Source organism: Ornithodoros turicata, unplaced genomic scaffold, assembly GCF_037126465.1.
Source record: "Ornithodoros turicata isolate Travis unplaced genomic scaffold, ASM3712646v1 ctg00000917.1, whole genome shotgun sequence".
Classification (NCBI taxonomy): Eukaryota; Metazoa; Arthropoda; class Arachnida; order Ixodida; family Argasidae; genus Ornithodoros; species Ornithodoros turicata.
Genome location: NW_026999419.1, coordinates 450284 through 466203, shown reverse-complemented (window position 1 = coordinate 466203; position 15920 = coordinate 450284). Strand labels below are relative to the sequence as shown.

General features: G+C 45.7%; 1 protein-coding gene and 1 long non-coding RNA gene across 9 annotated transcripts; one reads left to right on the top strand and one right to left on the bottom strand.

Moving 5' to 3' along the window:
• Positions 1 to 1550: 1550 nt before the first annotated feature.
• Positions 1551 to 15410, bottom strand: LOC135375714 (U-actitoxin-Avd3f-like). Of its 5 annotated transcripts, none has more exons than XM_064608372.1 (5): positions 15306 to 15409; positions 14659 to 14761; positions 13553 to 13738; positions 13303 to 13476; positions 1551 to 1686 (listed from the first exon to the last, which is right to left on the bottom strand). In XM_064608372.1, the coding sequence occupies exons 2-5, from the start codon at positions 14708 to 14710 to the stop codon at positions 1676 to 1678; spliced, it is 423 nt and encodes a 140-aa protein (XP_064464442.1). In that variant the 5' UTR covers positions 14711 to 14761; positions 15306 to 15409; the 3' UTR covers positions 1551 to 1675. The 5 variants fall into 5 exon arrangements, with proteins under 5 accessions (XP_064464442.1, XP_064464437.1, XP_064464441.1 ...); XM_064608367.1 differs by lacking the exon at positions 1551 to 1686 and adding an exon at positions 11557 to 11901 and having other exon boundaries at positions 15306 to 15410; XM_064608371.1 differs by lacking the exons at positions 1551 to 1686; positions 15306 to 15409 and adding exons at positions 11557 to 11901; positions 14847 to 14940.
• LOC135375715 (uncharacterized) lies at positions 6958 to 11549 on the top strand. Of its 4 annotated transcripts, XR_010417358.1 has the most exons (5): positions 6967 to 9738; positions 9818 to 9881; positions 9958 to 10422; positions 11224 to 11310; positions 11419 to 11549. It is a non-coding gene; the product is annotated as an uncharacterized LOC135375715 (long non-coding RNA). The 4 variants fall into 4 exon arrangements; XR_010417356.1 differs by having other exon boundaries at positions 6958 to 9738; positions 9958 to 11310; XR_010417357.1 differs by having other exon boundaries at positions 6970 to 9738; positions 11224 to 11549.
• Positions 15411 to 15920: the final 510 nt, after the last annotated feature.

Here is a 15920-nt window from a genome sequence, read left to right as displayed (position 1 = left end):
AAGTTTGATTTAGAACGGGTTGTGAGGCTGAATTCTGCCCTATGATGTGATTGGCTATGATGTTAAATAATGGATAATGATGGGCAATTATGTTATGGGTTGTGATGTTGAATGATGGATAATGATGTGATGGGCTGTGATGTTGAATGATGGGCAGTGATGTGTTGGGCTGTGATGTCGAATGATGGGTTATGATGTGTTGGGCTGTGATGTTGAATGATGGACAATGATGTGGTGGACTGTGATGTTGAGTGATGGGCAATGATGTGATGGGCAGTTATGTGTTGGGCCATGATGTCGAATGATGGGTTCCGATGTGATGGGCTGTGATGTTGAATGATGAGTTATGACGTGATGGGCTGTGATCTTGAATGGTGAGTTATTTTTTTTATTATAATTCAGTGACACGTTTTCTGGGACACCCTGTATAAAACTATATCTAAAAATATAAAACCATAAAAAATATTCTTTATAACATCCATGATATGACCGCTGATGGAGCAGCAGCCATATGTACGTACTTGAAACAGAAAGGTAACAAAATCCCAACGTCCTGATATCATTGAGGATCGGGAGTGACAAAAGACGCAACCAAAAAAGGGGCGTGGTGCTCGAGAAACACGGGCAAAAAACGAACATGCACTATAATTTTCACGGAGCGGGCGCACGGGCTCGGACAGTGTGAATAGCAGCCTTGAGCAATGCTGGCCCGTTTTCTCTCCGCTTCAAATTTCGATATTGACACGGAGGAGGCACACTGTAGTCTGAGAAGGCGCGGACTTGACGACGAGTTTGTTCCGTGAAAATCGCTTATAATTATAATGTGGCGTGGGGAAAATTTATCGTCGCGAACACGCCACACGCGGGGAAATACGGTTGTGTGCATGGCCTACATGAACCAGAGTGGAGCCTGTGAAAAGTGAAAAGAAAACACATACGCACGTCTCGAACACTGTGAGCACACGGATGATCACCGAGGAAAAAAGCGGTCCCAACACGGACGCGAAAAACGTCAGTGTAAAACTTGTGAAACTGTGAAACGTTGTGCAACAAAACCGGTAACCAACCGACGCAACAAAAGACGTATTCGACAGCAATCGATGTCTAGTGTCATCATTATTTGTCTCCACTTTTTTTTTTTTTTAAATTATGACACAAAACGATGCTAGTGCATCGAATAGTATCAACACAAGCTGTGCTGTCTGAGGTTTTCCTGGTGTTTACGTAATAAATGCACATCATTTTAATTATTTTTTACCAAGAAGGCGCAACGCCACTGTGAACCAAGAGGTTTCTGGATTTTTTTGTGATTCCGTGTCACCGCCGCGAAGCAACGCAAGAGGTTTCTGGATGCAACAGTGGGTTCCACGTCACCAGGCGGCTTTCTCAGCAGCGCTACTTATTTTGTCCTGGCAGTGTTACGACAGAAAACATTATTTTCTGAACTTCCTTCTCATGTTTTGCCAGTGCCTTCTATACATACAATCTGTCCGTGTGACCCCAATGCTGCTGGTCAACAAACAAGCGGCATGTTGAAGAGAGAGTCGCACTTGTGATTTTATAACGTTTAATAGCCATCTATGGGTGGAGACACTTAGAGAGATGTAGTCCGGTGAAGGGCCAGACATCCAAAACACGGACATCAGGAACCGGGTTTGGCGCGACGTCCGGGAAGTCATGGTTGCGCTGCAAGACATGTTACTCGCATTATTCTATGCGCTTTTGCCGCGTTTCATGGATTCCGATAATTATCTCCCACATATGCTGAATATTTCATTGATAACTAGTACACCGCTACAAAACTGAGAAAACGCGAACTAGCACAACATGCTCTTGCACAATCAAACCTAAAATCATCATCATTATCCTAATATTTATTATTAAGATTAATAGTAATAAAACGCGACGTAAAATGATTTTCTACACTTCCACTCCACTTCTCTACATTCTTCTCCATTGCCTACACTTCCAATTGAGTTATACGATTACAACTACGTACAACATGGGACAAAGGTTTATGGAACACGGCACAGACGTATTCCTTCATCATAGTGGCGCCCTGCTTGCTATCGGGAAGACATCGAATAAGAAACAGGTGACCGACTATCCTACCCATCTCTCACCATGTGTGTCCACTCTTGTTTGCTGCTAGGCTGTCCCTCCAATGGAGAAATGCGACACCCCAGTGTTCCTTAAAGACTTTTGTCTCAAGCTGTATAAATCGCAACGAACATGTCGTAAACATGTTATCCCAATCAAACATACCGCATCGTTGTTGTCCAATCACTCGTGTCATCTTATCAGCCGCATAGTAGGAATGGGTAGACGGGTAGAAATCCAGCGAACCGTTAGGGAAGTATGAAGGGAGTAGCCTCAGGACGAGAGTCGCTGATACTTGGAACAGAGACTATTCTTCTTCTGGGCACCGTCCTCACCATTGGCATGGTATTTAAAGGGTTAGGTATGACGTGTTAAAGGTTCGTGCGAATTGTGGGTCAACAGCCGAGGGGAAGAAAGAGTCCGTACAAGCTTTTGCGGCCGGAGCAAATGGCCACTTTGTTAGAGTGTGGAGGGGATTATGTGCATGAAGTGATCTTGGCTACCAGCCTCCAAACCGATTCCAGAAATGGGAGGTTCACGAACAAGGGGACGAAACGGGACAACAGGCACGAATTGGCGAGCATTCCGGAAGATAAGGAGGTTAGTGGTTACGTGGGGAAATTTTCGGAGCAAGCAAAGTGTTCCCTTCTTCGTTTTTGTAAGATATACAGGGTGTTTCACCTAACGTGATAAAAAATTCTAATTGGCAACCAGGGAAGGCAACCAGGGAAACAGAAACGGCATATTACCGAAATTGCAGATGGTAACGATAACGGAAACGGAAACACATACCACGGTCCTCCGTTACCGGAAACAGAAACGGAAAAGAAAATTATCGTCCGGTATTGAATTCGGGTAATGGCTATTCCATTCGGGTAATGGTTGTGCGACGACATTTGAGTGACTTTTCATTTTATTTTTGTATTTTAATGACTCAATTCCCTGTAAAGCTCTAAATACTACACGTGAGCATGGAAACAAAGCTCAATATTGGATCTCGAGGGTGCATCCCTCGCTTACCTCGTCCCAGTTCTCATAACTGCATGACATCAACACATGACTAAACTCCACCGTAGCACCAGGATGACCACAAGGATGACAGCCCACAATTTTTAGTTATTTATTTTTACTGTTTCTCATTTCACTGTGGCTAAGGCAGTATTGGGCAGTATTATTTACTACTGAGAGCGTCCGCTTTTGAATGCGACATTGGATGAAGGTTACGCCCATTTTTAGTTGCTGGATTCGGAGTGGCTGAAGACTGAAGACATGCTAATACATTTTTAAAAAATCTTACAAGGTTTGCGCACCCCAACGAACTATAATTGTTTGTGTAGTGTGTACGCGTGACACCGAAGCAGCACTTGGGCAAAACAGTGTGCGGACACAGCCGGACTGGCTGTCCTCCCACACACTAAATTTTTTACACCTATGTTAGTGTAAGAGGGGTGTATTTTGCAACATACACCGAGATCACACTCATATTACACCCCTTCGAGGCTGATCCTCTCATAGATGGGTGCGAATTGGGTACACATCTACATTGGTGTGTTAAGGGTGTACTAAGGGTGTAATGTTCTAAGGGTGTTTTGTCTTATTCTAAAATGTTTAACGTTGTCGTGGAATATGAATGGCGTGTACACTGAGACTTCATTATTCCTCATACCAAGACCAGTAAGAAACACAAACGTTATCTTGATGGTGAGTTGATGATGAGTTGAGCAATTCCTCACTTCAGTGTTTTTTTTTGTTTTTTTTTTGGGGGGGGGGGTGTTATATAATCAAATTTAACTTAGACGCGTCACCCTTCGTTTTGACTGCAATGCGATCAGGGCTATCGATTTTGCAGACGCTCGCAAGACAGGCAATGTATATAGTATCTGTTTTTTCTTAGAAAGGAAATGCCTTTCTAAGTGAGCTTTTGGGTCGTCATCGCATTTATGTGATGTTTCAAATTTATCTCTAAATTTAAGCGCGTGTATTATTATCCGCATATCAGACCGTATATGGCACCAGTTCGGAATTGCTATATTGGGAGAACACAATGCATTACATGTTCATGTTATGCGTTTACTTTGACTGATTTGCATGATACACTCACTATATGGAAACAAAGCTGCACACGTTACACCATTGCTTAAGGGTGTTGATTTACACCAAACGTTCAATCAGTTACAGGGTATCGTCCAATTACCAGCGTAGACCAACAAGCCGCACACACGCTAAGTAAATGTTACACCCCTTCAGAGGTAATGTGAGTGTTGTTGTGAAATACACCCTGAGAGATAGGTGTATTTCATTACACCTACAAACCTTTCCATTCAAAGGAGTGTGAGTTATGGTACACCCACCTTACACTCAAAAGAGTGTAAAAAAGTTTAGCGTGCACCACGACCATCTCTATAATACACGACCATCACACTCGCACCTAGCCCCAGCGCCACTGATGTAGTTTCACCAAGCGGCCGCCGCGCGTTTGTGGCGCTGAATACGGGACCCTCGGCAGACGACGCATGCTATGCGGATACCGTTGCTGCCGTCATTCGCGTTTGGTTCTTGCTATTTTTCACGCGGTGGACAGTGTTTGTCTCCAGTGCATGGTTTGTGCATGGTGCAGACGTGATGGTGTACTGCACCGTCCCGCTTTGCAAGCCGAAGAAACCAGTGTCGAACACAAGTATTTCATTCCACCAGTTTCGCGCTCAAATGCTGTCTTACGGGAGAAGTGGCTCGAAACATATCGCAGCGTCTTGACACCAGTAACTTCATTTCGAATTGCGATTGTTTCATTTCATATAGGGTGCACTTTTTGGATGGCAGTGTGTACCATAAATAGTTTTATCTAATATAGCTGAGTAACTTTTACGCATCTCTCTCCGAAAAAAAAAAACAAAAAAAAAAACGAATAATGAACCGTGGCCTCCGACCAGAGGTGGACATAAATGCATTTTTTGAGTATTTAAATATAAATACAAAATACTTTGTTGAAAGGGGTGTTTAAATACTCTTCATAAATACTTTTCGATAAGAGTATTTAAATATAAAATATACAGTATTTAAATGTTGTAACTAGTACTATAAATACTGTGATGAAGATGTCATCTGGAATTACAAAAATAACGATGAACATAAGAACAAGTCAGCAAGGAAAAATAGCATTTATTTGTTAGATTATCACGGTAATTTTAATATTAGAAGTTTTTGACTGCATCACTTAGGATTCTTGTGTTCGGCCGTACAATCAGGTTCGCAAAGGAGAACAGCATCTTCACTGGTGCCGATGAGCAAAGGCTTGCATTAAATTTGATGAAGATGCTTCGTACAACAAAGTAATCAGCCGTGACCATTGTCTGCAACATCAGCGAAAAACTCTCCATCTAAAATCGTTTTTCGCCTGCATGCTAGCTCGAGGGGGGAGGAGGAGGAGGAGTGTCGTTGGGAGGAACCGAGAGGTCTGCCTGCCTGATTAGGCGGCATGTTTCTCGGGAAGGGAAAGGTGGTGGAGAGGAGGAGAGGAAAGGGTGAATTGGAAGACCGAGCGGAATCCGCTCGGGGGGAGGATAGCTGCGTCTACAGTCACTATATAAGCTTATATAGTGACTGTAGCTGCGTCCATGGGCCGACTTCAGGGGAACTGTGCCGGCATACGCCTATTACACATCTGAGGGAAACCCAGGAAAAACCCCAGACGGCACAGCCGGCCCGCGGATTCGAACCGCGGACCTCCCAGTCTCCAAGCGCACGCGCTACCGCTTTTACCGCTGCTCTGCGTGTTCTCGGCATTTCAAAGCCGAAGATTTTAGCATCGGCGCAAAGCGCAAAATTCTCAGACGTGGCACCGTGGCTACGGTACCTACGTTTAGTGATCACGAAGTTTACACAGCCTTGCATCTCCCAGGAGTGCAAAACGAACACAAAAAAGGCACCAAAAGGCAGCGTCGCAGAAAAGCCACCATCAAGAAAAATTCTCAGAGTGGCTTCTATCCGAACAGCATAATAAAGGTTAGCAGAGCATTGTAATGGCAAACCGCAAAAGAAGAAAAAAAAGTGTAAAAGTAAAATAAAAAGGGACCTATAAGTAGGAAAACAAAACAAGCAACTGCTGATTTAATACTGAAGTGCTTGCTTATACAACAAATTCTGTTGGACGTCGTAACAGGTGTCAGTCATCTCTTTGCCAGGAACAGTTTCTTCTTATGGTAGCATTCACCCATTCTCTGTAACTGCCCTGTATGCTAACACAGAACGCCTCTCACGTGAAACGTAAAGTCTGAACGCGCTTGCGTCTGACAATCATAAACGCATGATAAACTGGCCCAATACACAAGGTGCTGCTGCCAAGTTTATGTGTACGATGTACGGCACATAGTGCGCGAGTTTCACAGTTTTACATGCCACCTACGCTTCAGAGCACAGCCTATTTCTGAGTATTTAGTTTCAGAACTCTTAGCTCTACATCAACAGACAACCTGCGACAATGCACAAACATGTACGCACGAAGAATTAACCACAGGGACCACTCATATTGCGCACAGCTGAGCTACTACAGGCGCTCTTCTGGGTCCCGCAAGTGGCGCCCCCGGCGGGCGCTCCGCGCGTAAATACGGCACTTCCGTCCGCGGCACTTCCGCGGACGGAAGTCTCATAGGCGAACGGGCGAGTGTTATGGTTGTGTATTATAGAGATGGTCGTGGTGCAAACTGAATGCACAACAGGCGCATGCCCTCGTGCAAAATACACTGTCGAATAAAAAAGTGTAAATACAGCTAAAGTAAAAGCTGTTTCGGCTGTGTACACTCTGAGAAAAAAGGGAGTCAAGCTGGAGTTAAGCAGGAGTAAAAGTTTATTTTACTCCCACCGGGTCAAGATAACTCCATTGAAAAGTCCCACGCTCGCGGTTACTCCGTCTTGCTGTTATCGTAACTCCTTCGACCCTTTCTGTACTCCGTCATGAGAGTATAATAAACGAGCAGGATCGGCGGCCAATTTCGCCTGGAAGCGTGCTTCCCCTGCAATGCTCCTTAACAACGCGTTTTCGCGAAAAGCGGTTAGAATTTTTGCAAGTGCGCAAGCAGATTCGGTTACCTCGACGTGTAACTTACTTAATAAAATACGGAGCACACACCTACCTCTAATCTCTGTTGTTCCCCTGGCGAATAAAAAATTATACATGGTAGCCTATGAGAAAGAAACCGAAACTGTGCTCTGTCGTGATTTTCAGTGCAGTGCCTTTTAGCAAGGTGCGCAACCTGTTTCACGATTACTGTGTCGCTGTCTTGCATATGACATAAAGGTTTCGATATTACGCCGACGAGATTTTGTCCCCGTTCCCAGAATTCGGGTTGCCGCCAATCCTGAGAATGGACGAGAATGGCGCGAACCAGGTTTGACTTACTGCAAGTACCTCTGCTCTGGCTGTTCAATGTGAAGCTTATTACTTTCCCTGGGACAGGGTTCAAATTGAAAAAATTCAAATGGGAAGTGTGCAAAGGAGAGTAGACGAAAAGAAAATTCCTTGGCTCAACATAATAGCAGCATTTCGTGTTTGTCTCGTACTTCAAACAATTTTCCCAAAATGTGACCTCTTGTCTGTTCTGTGCATCTGTAGCATGCATGAACCAAGTGGAAGGAAAGTAGGTCATTTGATATGTATACCATACGAGTGAGTTTGAGACCTGTATCTGCTGTCTTGTGATATTTTCCTCACGGTGAGGCTACTAAATAAACCCAAGCAGCACAAAGGACTGGGATTCGGCTGGGAACGTAACGGGGATGATGGGTTCGAGGTGGCCGATATCGCCGTCACGAGCCCGACTGCTTCCCGACTATGTGAGGGGGAAGAATTGAGGGAGAGGGAAACTACATAAAATTATTTCCCGATAGATCCCCGTTCGTGTCCCGGTCAGAATTCTTTCCCGATAGATTCCCGTTTGCGTCCCGGCCAGGATTCTTTCCCGATGGATCCCCGTTAACGTCCCGATCTGCTGTGGTGTACTGGCTAAGTATTTCTTCCCGCTCGTCTCCCGATGTTTATGCAGATTCGGTAACACGTGATCGGATGGTACAGCTCGAGACAAAGTTTCTGAAACACGGGTTTTCTGTATTGGACTTTTCCCAGCCACCTTTGGGAAATGCTTGTTGAGCAGAATCCTTGGGGATTCTGTTCAACAAGTGTTCCCCTTAGGCCGCAGGGGAGGCGTAGAGAAGTGAAATACAAAACACCCGTGTTTCAGAAACTTTTGTCCCAAGCTGTACGAGACAGTGAAGCATCCCTTCAGGAAGGAATTTGGCTGTCTGGTATGAGGTAACTCTTTCAAACATTGGGCTGCAGTTCACTTCATGTGTTGTGTTGTGTTGTGTTGTATGACGGAAAACATGCACACGCAGCACCCTGAACAGAAGTATTAATGGAGCCTCACTGCAAAGCACGCAAGTACAAGATACTCGGGAAGAGTCGGCCACGCCCGAACGAAACGACCGAATCTCCCGAATCGAAAAACTCACGTGAAACGAAACGAAGAGAGCTTTAGCAAGTCGAACTGATCGGACGAAAACCGCTGCACCGAAACCCGCAAAGACTACGCTGGAGCTCCCTGCATTTGGGCTACCGCGACTGCCATCGCCATCATCTTTGTTTTGGTTGTCATTGCTGGGTGCAAATGGCCGGCGTGTGTGTTCTTAATGTTTCTGAGCAACAAGTTTTGCAAAGTTTGGTTCGGAGGGAGTATGGAACGCCGTTTTGTGGTCAACGTGGCCAGAGTGCCTCAAAAGTACTCCTGCCGCATTCTGGTCACTGTTATAAATGTGAATCCCTGCCACCATCAGCAGCTTTTAAGTAGATTCATGGCACATGAGGAACCTGCGATGTACACCATCGCACACAGTCAAGAAAAATGTAGCATTTAACCTTGCTTTCCTTCATTATAACAAACAAAAAAAAAGAAAGAAAGAAAGAACACTAGAGAAAGGGTCGGCAAAACAGTGAGTGTTTTGTTGTTTTTGATTCTATTGATCTCTCACTGTCAGGTTGCACTGCCGATCTGTTCACAATCATAACTAACTAATACCTTAGCTTTGGCCAATCTCATGTTGCAATTTTGCTTCAAACACAACATTCAGGGATTCTTATGAAAACAGCAGCATTTCTGAAAGATCCTGGAACGGCCACAATCTCAAGAGGTAGTACGATTCTACCCGTCGTCATATTTCGTCCGCCAAGCCATTGCGCGGAGATGTTGGCTCCATGCCCATTTCAACACAGGCTCACCCGCGCTCGCTCGCGCGTCGTCGCTTGTCTTCCATGCCACCAGCCAGCGCTGCGCGCTGCCTGTCGCGCATGCGCTGTTCTTGTTGGCTTCGCTTTGGCTGCTGTAACGGTCGTTTCTCGTCGCCGCGTGTAGTTCGCGTAATTGCGAGCGTTCCAGCAAGTCTAAAGCGTTTTAGAGGCTTTGTATTGTTGTTCTCACCTGGTGCTGTCGTTCTTGCAACCCGTCTGATATTGCAACTGTCTGTAAGTGGAAGCGTTTCTTCTAACCGCGAGCAAACCAGTCGGTCTCGTTTGACATGTCAAAGAGTGAAGACGCTACCTTGCATGTGAAGCCAAATCGTTCTTCGCCTTCAGGATTATTGCCGTTTCAGGTGTGTAATTAATATAACTCTGAAGTAATATGTTCGACTGCGCCATGCATTCTCATTGTTCGTTTTACTCTATTTGCAGGGATCTGCGCAACGACAGGGAGATAGAACGCCAAGTGAAGTCGACTGTGTACTTTGTGCAGACGGTATGTCATATGTCTCTACACTGCTCTACATATAGGTGTCCTGCCATCGTATTTTCTGGAACGATATTTCTTGCAGGTTCAGCGTGTATGACGCAGCGGCCTTCAGCAAGAGAAACTCAAGCACCGTGTTCAAATGCAGTGGGGACTCTTGCTGGCCATGACAACGCTTAGAAGTGCTTTTTCGGAAGAAGGACAAGTTGGACCGGAAATGAGGACCTAGGTGTGCTCTTTTGCGCTGTTGTTCACCGTTCGATCATTACCAGTTTTTGTGCCCCCGTGAGTTCAACGCTTAGGTATGTTGATGATAAATGGATATGCGTTAAAAGGTACGTACTCCGGAGTGGTGAATTGTTCTGGTGAAGTGATTCGTTGCTGCTATCTCCTGTTTCGTGAGGGTTCTTGTCGGTACTCATATACCGCAGGCATGAGGGGCTTTCTTTGCAGAACATTTCAGTAAACCAAGACTGCAGCATTTTCAAGATTGCCATAACCAGCATCAATGCAGCTCTCATGTCAACATCAGCATCAAGACAGCTCTGATGTGAGCATCAGCCAGCGCAGCTCTGATGTTAACATCATCAGAGCAGCTGTGATGTTAACATCAGACCTGATGTCGCTTTTTTTTTCAATAGGGATGCTTCTCCTTGACCATGTTTTTTTTTTGCTTATTGACGTTTTTGTGAAGGAACGCTGAATATGCGCACACCATTGACTGTCAGCTCTAGTCCCGGTCAGCTGTCATTTTTTACAGTTTTCGTTGTAGTAATTGCTAGTCATTTGCACCAAAGGCGCTGGATGTGAACTATTTTCTCTTTCCTGGACTTGCATTTCTCCCAGTCGTTGGCTTTGTCATTTTTTCATAATTTAAATTTTCTCTTGGTAACTCTTGAGTTTCGTAATCCCTACGCTGTGCATTTTACCATTTTTGATAAAGCTCATTCCACGTACCGTGCACATACTATTTTGTGCTGAAGTGCAGCAATTGTTTCGTTACGTCTAATGTTACATGCCATTCATTTTTGTGTCTGGGCAGTACTGAAGCGTGAGCAGATAGGCAGACTGCCTATTACTGCATAACTTCGTTTTCTTTGAGGCACCACCACTTGGACAGGCAGACCGCCTCTTGCTGTATACTTTTTCTTTCTTTTGAGACACTGTTGACGTGCGAGTGGTTACGCAGGCAGGCTGCATATTACTGTATACCATTTCCCACCATGCAGCAATTTTACCGTTACGTCTAATATTAATGCTACAAGCCGTTCATTTCTTCCAGGGCCATTGCCGAAGTGCAAGTGGTTAGGCAGACTGCCTACTACTGCATACCTTTTTTGTTTCCTTTCAGAGACCACCTCTTACTGTGTACGTTCCCCCCCCCCTTTTGAGACACCATTGAAGGGCCAGTGGTTACGCAGGCAGGCTGGATATTACGGTAGACCATTTCCACCCTTTTCTTTTCAGGCTACATTGGCAATGACAGTAGTTATGCGGACATGCTGCATATTTCTGTATACCCCTCTTTTTTTGTTTTTCATTTCAGACACAATTGGCATGCATTGGATGATGCAGGCAGACTGCTTAGTGTACACCACTCGTCGTTTAGTCTATTGAGGTGCTCCAAGTGTTGTGTCAGTCTATTTCCTCTCCGAAAATAAAATGTTGGGCTCTACACACACTGTTTACACTCAAAATTATTGTAATTATTAAAAATAAGCATATTAATGCCAAAATATGCATGGGGGGGTAAATATGCATGGGGGGAGCCCCTGCCAGCATTATCGGGGATCCGCCGGGGACCTGCTGGGACCGAATACTTGCTGCCGATGTCGGTCCTTAATCATCCCGGTGTTGCAAACTGGAGGAAGGACCGGTATCGGCTGGTGGCATGCCCCCGACTTTGTAGGATTCTTTCCCGATGCTGGACCGGCTTCGCCCCGGTCCTTTGTGCTGCTTGGGAACGTTCTTTCAAAATTAAAGACTGCGGTGGTGCTTTTGAGTGCACTGTAGGGTCATGCTGTGCGTCCTGGAAGAATTTGAGGAAGCTAGTCGTCATTAGAGGTTTATTTTCACCCTGTAATAGACGATATGCATAAATCCCAGATGCCAGTGCAATGCGGTACATCTTGTGAGCCTGTTCGTTCCTTTGGCACCATCCTTCTCTCCCTCATTCCGAACCTGATGCCATCAGGAAGGAGAAGGAAGCGCCAGGGAATGAACAGGCTCCCAAGACACTGCATCGCACTGGCGCCTGGGATTTATGCATATCGTCTATTGGGGGTTAGTTGGACTCCACTATCGGGGTTAACATAACTCCATCATCAGAGCTTACTATACTCCCTCACTGGCATTTCATATACTCCCCCACAAGTGTTTGATAAGCTCCCTCACAGGCTTTTAGTATGCTCTTCCATGGGAGTTAGCCTAACTCCATTGAAGGTGTTTAGTGTACTCCATCACATGGTTTAACCTGAGTCCATCAGAGGTGTTTAATATACTCTGTGACAAGGGTTAACCCAACACCATTGGAGGGGTCCATCATACTCCAGCATATGGATTAACCCAACTCTGTCAGAGGTGTTCAGTATACTCTGTCACAGGTTGAACCCTACACCATGGGGGGTGTTTATTATACTCTGTGACAGGGTTTAGCTCAACTCCCTCAGAGGTGCTTAATATACTCCGCAACAGGGGGTTAACGGAACTCCGCTGTGGGTTTTTAACCTTACTCCCTCTTGTCCTGGAGTTAAGGTAACTCCTCAGAAGCCTAAAATTTTGCACCTGGGAGTTACAGCTTTTTGCCCCTACAAAGGAGTGTTTTTGACTCCCTTTTTTCTCAGAGTGTAGCTGTCACGGACGTCTGCACCGTGCTGCAGGTTTGAAGAAGCTATTGTAGAAGAAGGAAGTCCCATAGGCGAACGGGCGAGTGTTATGGTCGTGTATTATAGAGATGGTGAGTGGTGTGCACAGCTCTGTAACAGCATTGCCATTACCGGAAACAGTAACGGAAACGTAATGGAAACGAAATTGAAAGGCTGGTATCAGAAACGGATAACGGAAACGAAAATATGGCAGTAACGAAAATGGAAACGGTAACGAAAATACGTCCGTTATGTTTCCCTGCTGGCAACATACTCGCCGGAGGACTGTGAGACGTTCGGCAATTACCTTCTGGAAACTTTTGCCACCGTTAAGGAAGGCTTTGAATGAGAGCCTTTGTCTACGCTTTCATTCAAACGCTTTCGTCTACGGACCAATACATTGGATGCCACCCCTGTGCTTCCAACGCTGCGTGCTGGGCGGAGAAGCTCAAGCCTCGAGTTCTCTGTTCGAAATATCGGCGGCTCTCGTCCTGAAGCTCTTACCTCAACATTTGCTTACCGGGTCACTGGATTTTCTACCTATTGTAGTGTGGTAGTATGCTTACGACTGCAAACCCGCTGGCAAGAGCCCAGGTCCGCGTAGTTGTTTTCGTTCCCTTCGCATCCAGTGTAGACGAACTTCTGGCACTCCCCGCTAACGACGTCAAAATAGTACCTCTCGACCTCCGCAGAACAGTTCCCAACGTCCAAAGGTGCTAAGCACTTTCTGTGGGACAAATCTACAGAGAACGAAGGCATGCCATCAATCAGTATCGTCTACAGTCAATTTCACAGCTCTAGTGAACATTGTATTACTGGCGCAGTTTTTGTAGCAACTGACTATCCTCTTGTAGTTGTTGCTGTTCCCGTAACAACCTCCATAAATGAACTCTTCGCAGCGGCCCGATGTGGCGTTGAAGTAGTAGCGTCTCACGTGAGCTTTGCACGGCCCTGGATCTGGAGATGCTGTACAGGCAGGGGGCTTCGGTCTGAGCAGCAGTCCTGCAAGGGGAGGACCATCAGTGGCTACAAGTTCTATGAATACGAACCGCATCTGCAACATGCTCTTGTCACCGTGGAACTTTTTTTTTACTTTCGTGTTAGCGCCGCGAAGCAACTGTGGCTATGAGCGGCGTACAGATGTGGACAGATGGAGAGAGGACAGCAGGAAGGAGTGGGGTGACAGGGGGGTTAGTGTGCCTCCTGGGCCGACTTCAGGGGGAACTGTGCCGACATTCGTCTGAAGAGTCTTCGGAAAACCCAGGGAAAACCTCAGACAGCACAGCCGGTGGTAGGATTCGAACCCACCACCTCCCAGTCAGCACGACACTAATCGTGGAAGTTGACGCCATACATGCACTGGACTCCTCAATGCTAACGTCTGGTCGGCACTCGGAATACGGACAATGACTCGCGGTGAGTGTGGAACTAAAAAAAAAAATATACAACTCACTAAGATAGTCGCGCACGCGGTCACTTCTCCACGACTGAACATTATTGTGGCGGTTACTACGCTACACGACAATCTGTCCTTACGTTGCTTTATTCATTTAATAATTGGTACAGTGCTGGACAAAAGTTTACGGAATTTTTTATTAATATTAATTAATATATAAAAATATTAATTCATAAAAATTTTAATTAACATTAATGAATAACAACCTGCGGCTAGCAATGCAAGTAGCAATGCAAGGTCGTACGTGAAGTTCGTCATATTTCGCCCAAATGGCTATTTTCTCCAAGTGCTTAGATCCTGCTGGAATTAATTTTTCGGTGTTACTCGCACTGTGTATGAAGATTCAACTACTGCTCATCTGCTGCTTCCTGCACTCCGCGCCCTATTTCTTCTAGAGGTGATTACTATTGATGGGCATCTTCGAGAAAACGTTGAAACGGTAAGAACTAAAAAAAAGAAACCTTACCTGAAGTGAGCTCGACAACGACGAAAAACACGACAGGGTAGATCACCTTCATAGCTTTCTTCAGCTCTTTAATGCTCTGCCCGCGAGAGTCGTCACCTAGCTCCTGGAAACGCGGGAATAAAAATGAACCCCCGCCCCTTACATGTGCGTGTATAAGAGCATACAGGGTAGATTGTACTGTCACTAGCCTTTTTCTTTTCCCCGGTAGTCACCCGAATCCAATGGAGGATATCTCACGCGTACCTGGCGCCCGTATGTACCACTATCAGCGTATGCGACCTTCACAATGCAAGTTTGCGATAACAGAGCCGGGAACTGCGTCTCATCACAACGAGCGCTTCCGGGTTCGGAATCCGGAGCCGCTTTTACAATCTCGGGATGCAGGGTCCTCTAAACATGGATCCGGGGATGGGTTGGAATTTTTGTGCAACTTTTCGGCCTGTACGATGCTGCTTCCTATCCAGTTCACAACTATCATAAATCATTCGTTCTCGGGAAAGTCGAAATTTATTATCCCGAGAAACTCGGGATTTGGCCCCTCAATGTCCCGAGATTTCGGGACATTCGGAATATCGAGATCGGAACGCTACCCATGCCTAATACTTCCCTTTGGTTCCTTCTACAGAGAACCAGTACGAGGTGCTTACCTATGCGTGTACTTCCTTCTGAATGCAACCGATACTCCTCTCGCACAGTTTGCCGTAATCACACGACAGCCTCTTCGCATATGCGCAGCAGTGCGCAGTATGCAGACATAGTGCGAAAGCAGATACGTGAGAAACGCTCTTCGCACGTGACCTTCGAGCAAACATAACTTTTTGTATACTGCTCGTTATGCTTCAAACAAAGAGGGTCGTTACAGGCACGGTTTCGGAGAAAAACGTGTTGAACTTAACGACAGTTTAAATATGGACATATCGTACACGTCTTTTTGTACGGTTTCAAGGTGAGACGTATGTGTGCGTAGTAAACGGCTTTTCTTTTCTTCTTCACGTACTGGAGTACTGATTGTGTTCGTTCGCGAATAAGCTATTTGTAGTATCCGTATTCGTGTAGAATTCATTCCCAGGGAAGCCTGAATTGTGAATTTTTCAGCCATGGTCTCAGTGATTCATTGTGCTCCCCACCCCCCGCCCGACACCACCAAATTTACGTGCACGGCCAAAATTTATCGTGATACCATTACACCGAAGTTGGCTCGAAAGTCTGCCTTCCTTCATTCAAAAATGCGTTTTGAACCGCACAGACAACAGCTAGCCCAC